The sequence below is a fragment of the Aquarana catesbeiana genome, linkage group LG06 (assembly GCF_042186555.1).
Source record: "Aquarana catesbeiana isolate 2022-GZ linkage group LG06, ASM4218655v1, whole genome shotgun sequence".
Taxonomy (NCBI): Eukaryota; Metazoa; Chordata; class Amphibia; order Anura; family Ranidae; genus Aquarana; species Aquarana catesbeiana.
This window is the reverse complement of record NC_133329.1, coordinates 233005020-233022235: the sequence shown is the minus strand read 5'-3', so window position 1 is coordinate 233022235 and position 17216 is coordinate 233005020. Positions and strand designations below refer to the sequence as shown.

Below are 17216 nucleotides of genomic sequence, written 5' to 3'. Positions count from 1 at the left end.
TACCTGCACTGTGAATGTTTACATGTTGTGTTCAATAAAAACATGGTAACATTTAATTCTGTGTGTGTTATTAGTTTAAGCAGACTGTGATTGTCTATTGTTGTGACTTATGCCGCGTACACACGGTCGGACTTTTCAGCTACAAAAGTCCGACAGCCCGTCTGACAGACTTTCGACGGACTATTGGCAGACTTTCAACAGACGTTCTAACAACCAGACTTGCCTACGCACGATCACACAAAAGTCCGACAGATTCGTACGTGATGACGCACACCTGACTAAAATAAGGAAGTTGATAGCCAGTAGCCAATAGCTGCCCTAGCGTCGGTTTTTGTCCGTCGTTCTAGCATACAGACGAGCGGATTTCTGGGTTCAGCGGAGTTACGACGTAAAGATTTGAAACATGTTCCAAATCTAAAGTCCGTCAGATTTGCGGCTGGAAAAGTCCGCTGAAAGTCCGGGGAAGCCCACACACGATCGGATTGTCCGCCGGACTTGGACCGTCGGACTTTTGTAGCTGAAAAGTCCGACCGTGTGTACGTGGCATTAGATGAAGATCAGATCACATTTTATGACCAATTTGTGCAGAAATCCATATCACTCCAAAAGGGTTCACATACTTTTCATTGCATATATATATATATATATATATATATATATATATATATATATATATATATATATACACACATACACACACACACAGTATATATGTATGCATTTAACATTTACAGTTAACTGAAGAAAACACAGGCATTCAAGAATACAAGCATGACTAAAAGCTGAACTCCAGGCACAGAAACTCCCATTTCAATACATTCCTCAATAACTACAAAGGAAATAAATCCACTTTGTGAGCTCCATATGTCATTGCAAACCCAAAAGTAGCAGTGACATCAATGTGCTGTACATTCCTGTGCAGAAAGCAGAGCTATTGGGAGGGACCCAGCAGTCTCAACTCACTACAGGTGGGGATGACAACAAGACCAGTCACAAATAGAGAACAGCAGTAACCAGTCTTTATTACAAGAAGCTCCTGCAGAAAGCCAAAGTTTCCCACTGGATTACTGCACAGATCTGGAAGAAACACACAAAGCACACCAAGGCTCATGGAAGAATACACATGACTCTTGTATATAGACAATATTTGCTTATCCCAGAGTCCAGCTTTAAGGTTTACACCAGGGAATACATCTTACTTTCTGTTTGATTGTTAAAAAAATCATCAGGTCTTCTATACCATCCTCATCCATATCTGGGATTTTCAGTAAAGGCTTTATAACCACTGAGTTAAATGCAATTCCAGTTTGTTTCCTCCATAAAATATTTCCTGTAATATAAAGAGGTTATCAGAATTTGTTAAGGTTATTTAAATATAGCAAGGATTGCATACTTGAGAACTCTGATGTCTCCAGCAAAAACTTAAAGCGGTTGTAAACTACTGGGTGTTTTTTTCAGACCTGCAAGGTAAAAGCATAATGTGCTAGTATGTATTGCATACTAGCACATTACGTGAAACTTACCTGAAAACGAAGCATTGCATGACATTGCATCGTTGGAGGCTGCTTCCATCTTCACCCGTATTCCTTTCCGGGTCCGCGGACTCTGGCTGTGTGACTGGCCAGAGCCGCGATGACGTCACTTCCGCGCATGGCACAGGATTCTGAAGGAACGGCCCGGGTGGCGTGCGCTGATGACACCATTGGCTAAATTTATAGTAAATATCTCCTAAACGGTTCACATTTAGGAGATATTTACTATACCTATAGGTAAGCCTTATTATAGGCACAAGTACAGCATTCAAGTTTACAACCACTTTAATTTGTAAATTGCTATTAATTTAAAGGATAAGTTCACCTTTAAACGCAGAATTTCACTTTTCAGCTATGTAGTACAAGGATCTGTCTGATTTGACACAAATTGAATGGTTTGGTCAGATGGGCCATCCTATTCCATAGTTCTGGTAAATCTAAAGGAAATTGTACAGAGATTGTATAATCATATTGCATAGTGTATGGCCATCTTTAAACAAGTACATAGGAGGAAGTGGACGGAAACAGTTGTCAGGCCTCGTTCACATCTCCACATACCAAAAAACTCACATTGCAGCATGTGTTTTTTTGGGGTGCTTTGAAGCATTTTTTTTTACTCGTCATGCATAGGGCAGCCCATTCACTTGAATGGGCTGCCCTATACACAACAACCACCCCAGAGAAGCTCCAAAACTTTTTTGGAGCAGAACATGGTGCATTACCGCAGTTATTGGTGCATTTGCTGCACTTGGGGAGCCTTTAACATGTAAGGACAACACAAACACAATGCACATTTGCAGGATTTCTGAAGCGCATGGCAAAGCATGCATTTTCTGTGCGGTTTGCTATGCCTTTAGGAGACACACAGATGTTAAAGGGTATTCATTGTTCTTGTGTACATGCACCAAATTCACTTTCAAGCCCCATTCACACCTAGAGTTTTTTGGCTTGTTTTCTCAGTAAAACACATAGGGCAGCCCGTTAATTTCTTTTTATGAGGAGGTAAGTAAAACCTTGGACAGAGGGGTGGTTGTGGATGTGTTATACTTGGATTTTGCAAAAGCGTTTGACACAGTTCCCCACACACGGCTCATGTGTAAGGTAAAGTCTACAGGCTTGGAAAAATCAGTTTGTAAATGGATAGAAAACTGGCTAAAAGACCGAATTCAGAGAGTAGTGGGTAATGATTCTTACTCTGAATGGTCTAAGGTTATCAGTGGTGTACCCCAAGGTTCAGTGTTGGGACCCTTACTTTTTAATATCTTTATAAATGATATTGGGTCTGGGATTAAAAGAAACATTTCTGTTTTTGCAGATGACACCAAGCTATGCAGTGGAAGAACGTTCTTACAGGATGTTTCCAATTTTCAAACTGACCTCAATGCACTGCCTAATTGGGCAACTATGTGGCAAAATGGGATTTTTGTATTCACCGTAAAATCTATTTCTCTGAGTTCGACGGACACAGTGCCTCCTTAATCTTGACCATTGGGTTATATCGCCTCTGCAGGAGTAGGACTAGGCAGAACAAAAACACCTGGCTACACCCACGGGCTGTCCTCAGTCAGTATATAACCCCCTCCCTGGTCTAGGTATTCAGTTTAGTAGCAAGCAGTAATAGAAGTATCAAAAAACTCCATAGAGGGGTGGTTGTTGTGTCCGTCGATGAACTCAGAGAAATGGATTTTACGGTGAGTACAAAAATCCCATTTTTACTTTTGGTTCATTGACGGACACAGCGTCTCCTTAATCTTGACCATTGGGACGTTCAAAAGCAGTGCCAAAGAAAAATGAGGGGTGGGCAAAATAACCCAAGGCTAACCACAAGAGCCCTAACCAGGACACAGGAGCCCCATCTGAAATAAAAAATGTTTAAAAGAAAAAACACCCCTTGTGAGGGAACCCCCCTCTTAAACAGCAGCCTGCAAAACCTTGCGGCCAAAAGAAGCATCCGCAGATGCCAAAATATCTACTTTATAGAATTTAGTGAAGGTACGCACTGACGACCAAGTGGCCGCCTTGCAAAACTGCGATATTGACGCTTGATGACGGAAGGCCCAAGAAGTACTAAGCGGCCGAGTAGAATGTGCCATGACAGGGAAAGGAGGAACCCGACCCTTAACAGAATAGGCCTGAGTCACAGTCTGTCTAATTCATCTGGAGATGGTAGCCGAAGAAGTGGCCAGCCCTTTCCTTGGTCCTTGTGTAACCAAAACAAGTGAGTCTGACCTCTGGAAGGACTCAGTGGATTCCAGATACACCCGAATCGCACGAACGACATCCAAGGTATGCAAAGCAAATTCCTTGGGATGAGCCAGCTTGGGACACAAGGACGGCAACATAATATCTTTATTCAAATGGTTAGTCAGAGACAACCTTGGGCAAAAATGACGGACAGGGACGAAGAACCACTTTATCCCTATGGCGTATTAAATAGGGACGACAGGATAATGCCGCCAACTCCGAAACCCTGCGGGCCGAGGTAATAGTCACCAGGCATGCCACCTTCTGGGACAATGAAGGTAAGGGAATCTCCCGAATATTCTTGAATGGAGGTTTCTGGAGAACCGATAGCACCAAGTTTAAATCCCATGGCGGCAAAAGAGACTGTACAGGCAGAGCCACATGCCGAACTCCTTGAATGAAGGTACGAACTAAAGAGTGAGTGGCTAGGGGTCGCCAGGCAGAACACCTGGCCCTTGATGGTGCTCAAAGCCAACTTCTGCTCAACGCCCTGTTGAAGAAAAGCTAAGATCTGAGCCACAGAAAAGGATCGAAGATGAACGCCAGTCGACTCCGACGAAGAAATGTACACTTTCCTTGTACGATGGTATATGCTACTAGTAGTCAACTTCATTGCCTTCACCATAGAAGGGATCACTGATCCCGACAGACCTCTATTTCTCAGTGGCTTTCAATGGCTAGGCCATTAAAACCAATTACTGTAAAGCAGGATGGAAGCTCAGCCCTCGGTACAACTGGTCCTCTTTTGGAGGTAGCTTCAAAGGGACATTTACGGTCACCGGAAGACTTTCGCCCTCGGTCCTTGGTAGGCACCGCAGAAGAGGAAGGCGTTGGCCCCGCAGTGACACTAGGACCACTGCAGCGTCTACCAGAGGAACTCGCAAGATTGCCACGAGCCTCAGTTACTTCCCGTTGAACTGAACCTGCTGAAGGGGCTGTTGTTTGAGAAGAAAAACTACTAACCTGGTCAGCATTCACTCCAAAGTCAGACCCAGGTAGCTCAATTTCCTGGACAGGGCTAGAGGGGACCTTGGGTAGTTCGGACGTCACCCAAACTTTTACAGGAATTATACCCACACAAGGAGACACAGGGCCCCCCGAAGTGGACAAATTCTGTCCCCTTTCTTTGGTACCCCAAAAGGTTTAATTAGTGGACCCCTTGACGCTCACGAAGGAGGTCCATGAATCTGGAAACCAGCGAAGATGTCCCCCCACCCCAGCAATGGATGAGGGCGGACCTTCATGCTGAAGGAGTCTTGTCAGTGGATCTGGAGAAGCCTGCTCTAGGCTTACCAGACCAAGACTGCTTGGAACTTCCCGGGGAAGACTTGAGAGATCTGTTTCCTTTATCTGCAGTCCCAGGAGCCCGGAAGAATTTCTTATGGGCTGAGAAGGAAGGCCCCGTCTGCGACGAGGCTCCTTCCCTTTCCTAGATTGAAGCAAGAAGGTACTCTTTCCCCCTGCGACACCCTTAATGATGTCATCCAGGGGAGCCCCAAACAGGTGGTCGCCTTGAAAGGGCAGATCAATGAGAGATTTTTTGGAGGCTTGGTCTGCCGACTAATTCTTAAGCCACAGCACACGTCTAATCACCACCACTGGAATAGAAAGTTTGGACAGCACAGGAGCTGCATCCAATGCTGCATCACAAATATACTGTAGCCCATGGACCAACTGGTCCGCTAAATCAACATAAGCAGTGGGAACCTGCTCACTACCCAGACCCTGGTGCAAAAGCTTGGCCCATTCAGTTAGGGTCTGCGACACCAGGGCCGAGGCCAAGACTTGACGCAATCCCGACCCAGCCATAATAAACATGGTGCGTGCCACAGTCTCCGCTTTCCTGTCAGCCAGGTCCTTAAACCCCCTGGCGGTATGATTGTTTCAGATTTTTGGTGCTGAAAGCGGTACAATTATTTTGCATGGAAATTTGGTGTTTTATATTGTAGGCCTGTAATTCTTAGGATCACTTAAATCTGTCCAAACCAGAGTCTAGTAGATATCCCGGGTATGATAACGTTTGAAAAAACGAAATCATAAATTGTAATATAATAACTATAAAAAATTATACCAAATAATAATATAATAATAATAAAAATTATTCAATAATGTAATCAAATGAAAAACACTGAAATTTGCTCAGTTGCAGAATTGTCGCTGCCATTACTTTTCAGTGTTTGATGACGGATCTCCCCACAAATCACTATCGCTCAATTCTGCAAGGGATTCTAATTTATTATCGCTGTTTTCTAGCTGGTGTAAAACCACTTTTTATGTAAATGGACGGTTTTGGTTGCTATGGACAATCTCCAGTTTCCAGGCAGAAAGAACAGTTTAATAATATAAAATTGCATGCAGGGCACTGGACAGACCACTAGGGACAAAAGGGATGTGAAATGATTTCATACAGTAATGTAATCTCTAAGATTACAGTATACTGTATGTATGCGTGTGTTTCACTGTTTGAATTTGGCGCCGTTCTCCGTCCACATGCGTCGCAATGCTCGCAGGGAACGGGGCCCGGCTCCGTGATGAATTGAGCGAAGGACGGGCTGCTCAAACTGCGGGGGGGACATCGCAGGATTCAGGGGACAAGGTAAGTAAGCTCTTCCTGGATCCTGCGATGCGATCCCGAGTCTGGCTCGGGGTACCGCTTTTGGTTCTGAAATTCCACCCTGAACCAGGCTCGTAAATACCGCCAGGGAGGTTAAAGGACGGGGATTCCTCTACTGGGATCATGGTTGCTCTATTCAACCTGGAAACAGGAGGGTCCACCACTGGTGGTGTAGTCAACTTTTTTAAAAGTGATTCTTCAAAGGGGTAGCGTACTGAGAAAGGTTTGGGGACCACAAAGGGTGATTTTGGTTGTTCCCATTCCTTATAGGTAAACCTATAAAAATAAGGCAGATAAGGAAACACCCTTGGTGTGCGAGGAGACTTATGTGTACCAAAGGACACATCCCCTTTCTTTAGAGTCTCCCGCACCGCAGTAATAAGTGCGTCCACCAGCGAAAATGGCCGCCGTGACCTCATCGGCTACACAAACATGGCCGCCAGCCGGAGACCAGCCACACCCCGTGATGTCATCAGACCACCCAAAAATGGCCACTGGCCGTTTGACATGCTGAAGCATGCTGCCAGGATCCTCTCTGTGCCTCCAACATTGCTGCCCCCTCTGCAAGGGGACACCCTTCTAAAAAGGTACTGTACTCCACCAGGCAGGGCGAACATTTAGGGGACACCGTTATGCACCCTGTACTGGGACCCCCAAACTGCACACTACCTCACACTGCACACACAGCAGGTCATGCACCTAGGGGTCTCCGCTGCACTGGAACCCCCCCATACAACCAGGGCAGGACACACACCACCCAGAAGGGAAATGGCAGAGGAGACCCCCAGGGGTCTCTGCTGCCTGCCCTGGGACTCCCACCAATCCGTGGGGGGAGGGGGAAGCCTAGTTTAACCAGGGGACTTTAGGATGGGAGGAGGGATCCTGCAGGCAGGTCCGACCATCCCTGGAGGGTACCCGCGTCTCCCCCAAACCGCACAAGGGGGGAAGGGGGGACTGTACTTACCGATCCATGGTGCGGATGACCCTCCAGACAGAACTCCTCACCAAGGGACCGCTGCGACTCGGACCAGAGCCCGTTTGTATGCGATCCTGCGAGACGTTTAACTCGCGGGCCAGCCTCCGTCCTTTGAGGCTAAGTCGTGGCCGACCTAGCGCGTACCTGCTGTCTGCACGCGCTCGCTGGTTGGACTGGGGAGACCACTGAATCTAGATTATCCAGCCTGTCGCTCAGCCCGGCAGTTGATTGCAGATCTCCCAGGAGAAAATGCATGGAAAAAAAGACAAAAAGTAAAAATTTGTTAGGACCAAAAGATCCCAGCAAGGAGCTAGGTCCTTACTCCTGACTAGACAGAAATAAACTGAATACCTAGAGCAGGGAGGGGGTTATATACTGACTGAGGACAGCCCATGGGCGTAGCCAGGTGTTTTTTGTTCTGCCTAGTCCTACTCCAGCAGAGACGATATAACCCAATGGTCAAGATTAAGGAGGCGCTGTGTCCGTCGATGAACAAAAGAGAAATGAGGTTTAATGTTAAAATAAATGTAAAGTTATGCACTTTGTGGCTAAGAATATGCATGAATCATACATACTGGGGGGGGGGTACAACTGGGGGAATCCATAGTGGAAGAGGATCTGGGGGTTTTGACAGATCATAAGCTTAATAATAGCATGCAATGCCAAGCTGCGGTTTTCAAAGCAAGCAAAGTTCTTTCTTGTATTAAGAGAGCTATGGGAGGGAGGGAGGGAGAGAGGGAGAGAGGGAGAGAGGGAGAGAGAGAGAGAGAGAGAGAGAGAGAGAGAGAGAGAGAGAGAGAGAGAGAGGGGGAGAGAGAGAGAGGGGGAGAGAGAGAGAGGGGGAGAGAGAGAATTTTGCACCTGTACAAATCATTAGTAAGACCTCATCTGGAATATGCAGTTCAGTTTTGGGCACCAGTTCTGAGAAAAGGATATCGGGGAACTCAAGAGAGTGCAGAAAGGGCAACCAAACTGATAAGAGGCATGAAGGACCCAGCTTTGAGGAAAGATTAGAGGAACTGAATTTATTCTCTCTTGAGAAGAAGAGATTAAGGGGGGGATATGATCAACATGTATAAATACATAAGGGGTTCATATAGTGAACTTGGTGTTGAGTTATTCACATTAACCACTTCATCCCCGGAAGCATTTAGCCCCTTCCTGACCAGAGCATTTTTTGCGATTTGGCACTGCGTCGCTTTAGCTGACAATTGCGCGGTTGTGCAACGTTGCACCCAAACCAAATTAACGTCCTTTTTCCCACAAATAGAGCTTTCTTTTGGTGGTATTTGATTACCTCTGCGGTTTTTATTTTTTGCGCTATAAACAAAAAAACAGACTATTTTGAAAAAAAAAGCAATATTTTTAACTTTTTGCTATAATAAATATCCCCCAAAAATATTTAAAAAAACAAATTTCTTCCTCAGTTTAGGCCGATATGTATTCTTCTACATATTTTTGGTAAAAAAAAAAAAATCGCAATAAGCGTATAATGATTGGTTTGCGCAAGTTATAGCGTCTACAAAATAGGGGATAGATTTATGGCATTTTTATTATTTTTTTTTTTTTAACTAGTAATGGCGGAGATCAGTGATTTTTATCAGGACTGCAACATTACAGCAGACAGATCAGACACTTTTGACACTATTTTGGGACCATTGACATTTACTACATACTATAAATAGCCAATGATTACTGTATAAATGTCATTGGCAGGGAAGAGGCTAACACTAGGGGGCGATCAAGGGGTTAATTGTGTTACCTAGGGAGTGATTCTAAAGCCTCGTACACACGGTCTGATTGTTGGACGACCGAGTGTCTGATTTTTGTCAAAAGGGCGTGTGCAAGATTTTGTCCAGCATACTAACTATCTGCAAATTGTCATTTGACAAACACGAACGTAGTGATGTACTATGAGAGTATAAAGAGGAAGTTCATTTCTCAAGCTCCACCCTTTGGGCCCCTTCTGTTAATTTCATGTTAGTGAGCGTTGATATGCGATTTTCAGATCATACAAAACAAATGCCTTTTCAAATACGTTTGGCATAACTACATTAGTATCACCAGCAAAGCAGCTTCATTATTATCCCATTAAAGAAGATGAGAATTTTGACATTTCATCAATTGTCGCGTCACGAATGGTAATTCTGGATTACGAAAGGTAGTTTACAATACCAAACTCTTCCCAGTCGTTCCTTGATTCCGAGCATGCGTGTTTGTACTTTCGACTTTTGTGTGACGAATTTCTGTACTGACCATCTGAAAATCAGATGTTGAGTTCACATCAGACAAGAATTTTTTAGCCTGCACATCCAGGTTTTGTCTGATGTAAAAGTCAAATCGTCTGTCGAATGCACCATACTAACGATCCGAAAATCCGCAGACAGCTTGTCTTCAGTCTTTTCCCTTCTGATTTTCGTACCGTGTGTATGAGGCCTAACTGTGGGGTGATGGGACTGCCTGGGTGAGGAGACCGATTAGTGTTCCTAAGCAGTAGGAAAAACAGATCGCTCTCCTCGCCCCTGACAGAAAGAAGATCTGTCTGTTTACATTGACAGATCTCCGTTCTCTCCTTCTCAGGAGCAATTGCAAGTAGCTGGCGGCCATCGGGGCCACCGGCCACGCGCACAAGCTTCTACGTCACGCCACGGGTGCCCGCACCCTATACTCCTTAAAGCGCCCACCGTACAGCTGCGGTGTTTTGTGCAGGAGTGCCATTCTGCCACCGTCAAATGACGGCAGGCGGTTGGCTAGTGGTTAAAGGGTAACTAAACCTTTGTTTTAAAAAAACTAAAAATAAAAAACATGTCGTACTTACCTCAGCGACGCTCCTGGCTCCTTCTCTTCTTGAGTGTCCCATTGAAGAAGCGTTCTCCCTCAGGGCACTCATATGTAAGTGCGCTTCCGTGTCCTGCTGCTGTGTCTATTGACAAAGACAGCAGGACTTGCCCCCCCCCCCCCCCCGGCTACTCGTCATTGGATTTGAATGACAGCAGCGGGAGCCAATGTCTGCGCTACTATCAATCTATCCAATCAGGATCGAGACACAGGCTGGAGCTGGTGTGCTCGTTCTCTGCGCTGGAAAGACCAGGCTCAGGTGAGTAAAAGGGGGGGGGGGGGGTGCTGTACTATAGAAGGTTTTTCATCTTAATGCATAGAATGTATTAAGGTGAGAAACCACAAGGGTTTACAACCCCTTTAAGGTCATCACAGAGGACAAGGGGGCACTCTTTATGTCTGGAGGAAAAGAGATTTAATCTCCAAATACAGAAAGGTTTCTTCACAGTAAGAGCTGTGAAATGTGGACTAGACTCCCTCCAGAGGTGGTTCTGGCCAGCTCAGTAGATTGCTTTAAAAAAGACCTTTGGTGTTTGGTGTCGAGGACAAAATTTTTGTCTCATCTTGCCATAACACCTTTTTCCATGTGGCCTCAGAATCCTCAAGGTGCGTTTTGGCAAAGCTCAGTCGTGACTGCATGTGGCCTTCTTGAGGAGTGGCTTTATTCTTGCAACACTCTCATACAAGCCAAATTTGTGGAGAATTTGTGATATTGTTGTCACATGCACACAATGACCACTCTGTGTCATAAATTCCTGCGACTGCTTCAGAGTTGCTGTAGGCTGTTTGGTAGCCTCTCTGACCAGTTTCCTCCTGGCTCTTTTATCCAGTTTGGAGAGACGTCCTGATCCAGGGAGGTTCTTTGTTGTACCAAATACCTTCCACTTTGTAATAGACTTCACTGTGCTTCTAGGCATTGATAAAGCCTTTGAAATTATTTTGTATCCATCTCCTGACTTGTGTCTGTCCCCAACTTTATCCAGGAGATCTTTTCACAGTGCCTTACCACCCATAGTTGATTGTTTACTTTAGTTGCACTACCAGGGACTGAAATGCTCAAGGAAAGCTCTTTTCATACTGAGCTAATAAAATGACCACAGCTGATCACAGTTGAAAGTCACATGGCTTTGTGTGCTATTGAGAAGGTAATTAGCTCCACCTGATTGAGTTTACAAGTCATTATTAGGAGGGGGGAGGTGATCCCTTTTTCAACTCGGTGATTCTGTTTTTGAATAATTTTTTTTTCTGACATGCTGGTGTTATATCTTTCACTTGGCTGTTATAAGTTGCACTGAGTAAATACAGCTGAATAAAACAAAAACTGTGTCTGTCTTCATTTCAGGCTGCAAAGCAACAAAGTGTGATTATTTTAAAGGGGGGTGATTCTTTTCTATACCCACTGTATATAGAGGAGTCAGGACCTCTTTATTTCTGCTGGTGATCCCTCTAGTGATGCATCCTAGAATTCTATTTGCTTATCCCACTGCCTGGTCACACTGTTTGCAATCACCTGAAATAAGTGCTCACAAATCTTTTTCCTCTGTAGTGCTGGCCAACATTGTACCTACAATGTTGTACTCTGATTCTTTTTCCCTTGGTGCATTATTTTACATTTAGAAACATTGAACATACGAAAAACGCAACAATAATATGTGCATTCATATCTGTACGTGGTTATAGCTGTAGCCAATGCCATCACATTCACCTATATTCATTATCCATAAATCCATATGATGCTGCCAATCCTCAGCCGCAGCCCCTGCAAACTGCTATACATAGATCCCTAAAGTTCTACAGGAACGGGATCTGCAGCCAGCGGAAATGACACCATGCGCTGACACCATGCGCTATCACAGATATACCTGTCACTGAATAGAAAGATTCAAATGATAGCTCGGCAGCACTAACACCACTCTCCTCATCCCAAGGTATACACCAAATACCACAGAAGGGCAGGGGGCGGGAGACGACCAGGATTGATATTTCCAATATACAATACGTACTTTCTGGCTAAAGACAAAAACAACAAAATCAATAAATCCAAACAGTCTATGCAGATGAGAAGATCCTATAGACCTATATCCCCAGCTCTACTGATATGTAACCAAAGTTTGAAACAATTGTTACAACAAAAATTACAAAATAGCAACAAACCAAAAATACAGTAAATAAGAGAAAAGTAAGCAGAAATTCAGACCTTTCTTTATTCACAAGCTAGAGGGATGGTTCCCAATTAGAAATGACCAACTGTGGAGGCAGGGGCCCCCAATATGTGCACCATATGTGGATATCTATATGCTACATCAAATTTTATGTGAAGGGAATGTGCATTTCCCACTGTCACAGACAAGCAATATCTGAAACAAGCCCAAACCTGAGGGTAAATTCTAACAAGTTAATCTTAATCCTCTCATATAGAAACATTATACGTTATATTAATGTATTGATGATCAATAAACTCACAATCGATTGGTAAAAATACGTGGCATTCAAAATTGAGTCCCTCAGGAATTCTCGCTCTTAGATGAAAAACCTAGTGTACTTTGCGTTTGCACAACAAACCAAAAGTGTCAATACCTCTCTTTGGACAAGTTAACTTTTCAATACCTTGAATACATATCGCTGTTGTATCGCCCCCGTGACACTCATTAAAATGACATGGAACGCTCATATCATGTTTTTTAATAGTGTCATATACAGTATCTCGCAAAAGTAAAAAAAACACCCGTCACATTTCTGTAAATATTTTATTATATCTTTTCATGTGACAACACTGAAGAAATGACACTTTGCTACAATGTAAAGTAGTGAGTGTACAGCTTGTATAACAGTGTAAATTTGCTGTCCCCTCAAAATAACTCAACACGCAGCCATTAATGTCTAAACCGCTGGCAACAAAAGTGAGTACACTCCTAAGTGAAAATGTCCAAATTGGGCCCAATTAGCCATCTTCCCTCCCAGGTATCATGTGAATTGTTAGTGTTACAAGGTCTCAGGTGTGTTAAATTTGGTGTTATGGCTCTCACTATCTCATGCTGTTCACTGGAAGTTCAACATGGCACCTCATGGAAAAGAACTCTCTGAGATCTGAAAAATAAGAATTGTTGCTCTACATAAAGATGGTCTAGGCTATAAGAAGATTGCCAAGACCCTGAAACTGAGCTGCAGCACGGTGGCCAAGACCATACAGCGGTTTAACAGGACAGGATCCACTCAGAACAGGCCTTGCCATGGTCGATCAAAGAAGTTGAGTGCACATGCTCAGCGTCATATCCAGAGGTTGGGAAATAGACGTATGAGTGCTGCCAGCATTGCTGCAGAGGTTGCAAGGGGTGGGGGGGTCAGTCTGTCAGTGCTTAGACCATATGCTACACACTACATCAAATCCGCCTATATGGCTGTCATCCCAGAAGGAAGCCTCTTCTAAAGATGATGCACAAGAAAGCCTGCAAACAGTTTGCTGAAGGCAACCAGACTAAGGACATGGATTACAGGAACCATGTCCTGTGTTCTGATGAGACCAAGATAAACTTATTTGGTTCAGATGGTGCCAAGCATGTGTGTCAGCAACCAGGTGAGGAGTACAAAGACAAGTGTGTCTTGCCTACAGTCAAGCATAGTGGTGGGAGTGTCATGGTCTGGGGCTGCATGAGCGGTGCGGCACTGGGGAGCTACAGTTCATTGAGGGAACCATGAATGCCAACATGTACTGTGATACACTGAAGCCGAGGATGATCCCCTCCCTACAGAGAATGGGCCGCAGGGCAGTATTCCAACATGATAACGACCCCAAACACACCTCCAAGACAACCACTGCCTTGCTAAAGAAGCTGAGGGTAAAGGTGATGGACTGGCCAAGCATGTCTCCAGACCTAAACCCCATTGAGCATCTATGGGGCATTCTCAAATGAAAGGTGGAGAAGCGCAAGGTCTCTAACATCCACCAGCCCCATGATGTTGTCATGGAGGAATGGAAGAGGACTCCAGTGGCAACCTGTGAAGCTCTGGTGAACTCTATGCCCAAAAGGGTTAAGGCAGTACTGGAAAATAATGGTGGCCACACAAAATATTGACACTTTGGGCCCACTTTGGACATTTTCACTTAAGGGTGTACTCACTTTTGTTGCCAGCGGTTTAGACATTAATGGCTGTGTGTTGAGTTATTTTGAGGGGACAGCAAATTTACACTGTTATACAAGCTGTACACTCACTACTTTACATTGTAGCAAAGTGTCATTTCTTCAGTGTTGTCACATGAAAAGATAATAAAATATTTACAAAAATTTAAGGGATGTACTGGTTTTTGTGAGATACTGTATATGGTTACGGAGATGATCTCGCAGTCTTCTGGTGGCACAACCTATGTATTGTATCGCACATCCAGAGCAAGTAATAATGTACACCACATTTTTCGTGTTACAATTCTTTACCACTTACGGTGGACCTAAACTTGCTCTGCCTTACGATTCTGGGACAGCACGGACAACCAGTCTCCCCACATTTAAAGTTCATTTTAAACCACAACCAACCTGCATCATCTGTCACTGGGGGGTGAAAACAAGCTTGGGGACAAATACTGTCCCAATGTCAGGGCCAGTCTTGACACTGACTTGATACCTTTTGATAGTACCTTGGCAAATGTACCTTTGTACAAAATAGAGATTAATCTTTCAATAATCTTCCTAATGTTTGGGAACGCTAAACTATATGGGGTTGAGAACACTGCCATATTGATTTCCTCCCTTCTATACTGTTTATTCTCTAGCAGCACCCTGCCTCAATACTCCTCTCGAGGGCCCTCATCCCTAATGAAAGCAGTGTTTTGCTTGGGAGGAGTTATGCAAATATCAGTCTGGAGGAGTAGGCATTCCTTGATAGTAGAGCTGCAAGATTCTGGCTAAAATGAGAATCACTTCTGGCAGGGGGTCAACTGTTGAGGTGTGTCTTCTGGGACTTGTTGATGCCCTAGCTCCCAAGAGGGTGATACGTACTCTTCTAACTTTATTTTTTTATTGTGCTAGGAAGTTAATCGCACTGTCCTGGAAAAAGTCTACTCTCCATATATTCCAGGATGGAAGGCACTTATTAACAAAGCCCTCCCCTTGTATAAAGTCACGTACACTAGCAGGGGAATACCTATCAAGTATGACAAAGTATGGGATGGCCTTTTGGCTAAGATCAAGTGTAGTATCTGTTCTTATCAGTTTCCAGGAGGTGGCGCTTGCTTCCGTCCCTGATCCATGGCGAGATGGAGATGGGGGTTGCTATGCAAAACCTGCTGGAGTAAAGGTGACCTGGAGCGGTTTGTAGCCGAAAGGGAAGCCTTCTGATGGGGATGGAGAACCACGGGGTCTGATCCGGAGGGTCGGGACCCTGGCCTTCTGGCCTGGATTGGGGCAGCGGCCAGTATTTCCCGAATGTAATTAGGTAGGAGGGACGGAACGACGGTGAGGCCTGATGGTAAAGGGCTCTCACCAAGCTTCCAGAACTCCATGCCTTCCTGCCTGGGGTGGGGGCTGCTGTGGTCAGGGCTGGTGGCCAGGGTTGGTCTTGAAAGCCTATGGAGTATGTGCCCCTGGAGTGGCAGTCCAGGGGTGCCATAAAATCATTGTGAGTGGCAGTCACTTTGATTTGAGGCACCACGGTCACTGCACCATAAACACGCTTTTTTAGCACCTGCCTTTTGGGCCAGGCCTTTTGGCTGGGACCAGAGGAATTTTTTATTCCTGGCCGGAGGGCCTGGACATTGTTTTACACAATGGCCACCTTTTTTCACTCTCCTCTCCACTATCCCTTCCCCACTTTCTTTTATTTATTTTGATTGAATCCTATGTTTGTCACATCTTGTACACGTTTGTCTCACTGTGTGGCGAGTAAGGACGGGTCCTCGGGCCAGCCCTGAAAGTCTTGGGAAGGGGTGGACATGGCCTTTTGGCTTAGTTCGCTTAGTTAGTCTCCCTTCGGGGGAGCCCCACCAAGTACTTGGGTGGGTTCTGTTTCGGCAGACCCTCCAGAGAACGGGGTCTGTCTGGTTTCGGCCAGATAGACCATTGTAAAGTACCTTTGTCCCCGTCTGGAGCCTAACGCCCCGGGGATCAGGGAATTGGCACGTCTGTGTACCCGTTGCACTTTTTTGTGAGCACTCTTTATGTGTGTGCACATTTTTTTGGCACCGGGTGAAGTTTTTTGGGTGTGTTATGCACGCCATAGGCTTTCAAAAAAAAAGAAAAGTATGGGATGGTTGGATAAACAATTCATCCACAGTGTCTGATTAAACTAATGTGGCATAACTATCAGGGAAGTGTATATTTCACTTATATAGAGGTGTGCTTTGGGTCTATATATTTACTATTGAATACTGACTGTTGATTTCATATGGTTGTCCTGTGGTTTGTAATAGATCTGTGAAGCTGGTATATGTTTTATATACATATATTTTATATACAGTTATTACCTTTTTATATACAGTTACCCCCACAGTTATTACCTTTTTGTTTCACTTGACCCTCCCTTCTAGATTGTAAGCTCTTAACGAGCAGAGCCCTCTGATTCCTCCTGTATTGAATTGTATTGTAACTGTACTGTCTGCCCTCATGTTGTAAAGCGCTGCGCAAACTGTTGGCGCTATATAAATCCTGTATAATAATAATAACAATAATAATAATAATATATGTTTTAAATGCAAAGAATTGCATCTATTGTATTTCTGCAGTGAAACTTGCTGAGAACGTGTTCATGTCCAGCTTTCGAATTATACTGAAAGCCCTGTGCTGAGGTTGTTTGTGTACTATCTTCTGAGAGGCCTGATGTCAGGCTATTGTAATATTGTTGTAATTGTTAAAATTAATAAAAAATAATTAAAAAAAAAATAAAATAAAATGAGAATCACAATTTTTTTTTCTTAGAATAAAGATCACGATTCTGGCAGCGTAACATCATCTTTCACAGTATACAAAAAATTGGACTAACTTTACTGCTTTTTTTTTAGAATTAACTGAAGAGTATTTTTCCC

At 44.3% G+C, this 17216-nt stretch overlaps 1 protein-coding gene across 2 annotated transcripts in view; it reads right to left on the bottom strand.

The window, feature by feature from the left end:
- Nucleotides 1-17216, bottom strand: part of FAM234A (family with sequence similarity 234 member A) — a 165370-nt gene that overhangs the window by 107394 nt on the left and 40760 nt on the right. For both annotated transcript variants that reach the window (XM_073633050.1, XM_073633051.1), the window contains one exon: nucleotides 1200-1330. In XM_073633050.1, the coding sequence (XP_073489151.1) occupies nucleotides 1200-1330 (131 nt within the window). The remainder of the gene's footprint in view (nucleotides 1-1199; nucleotides 1331-17216) is intronic.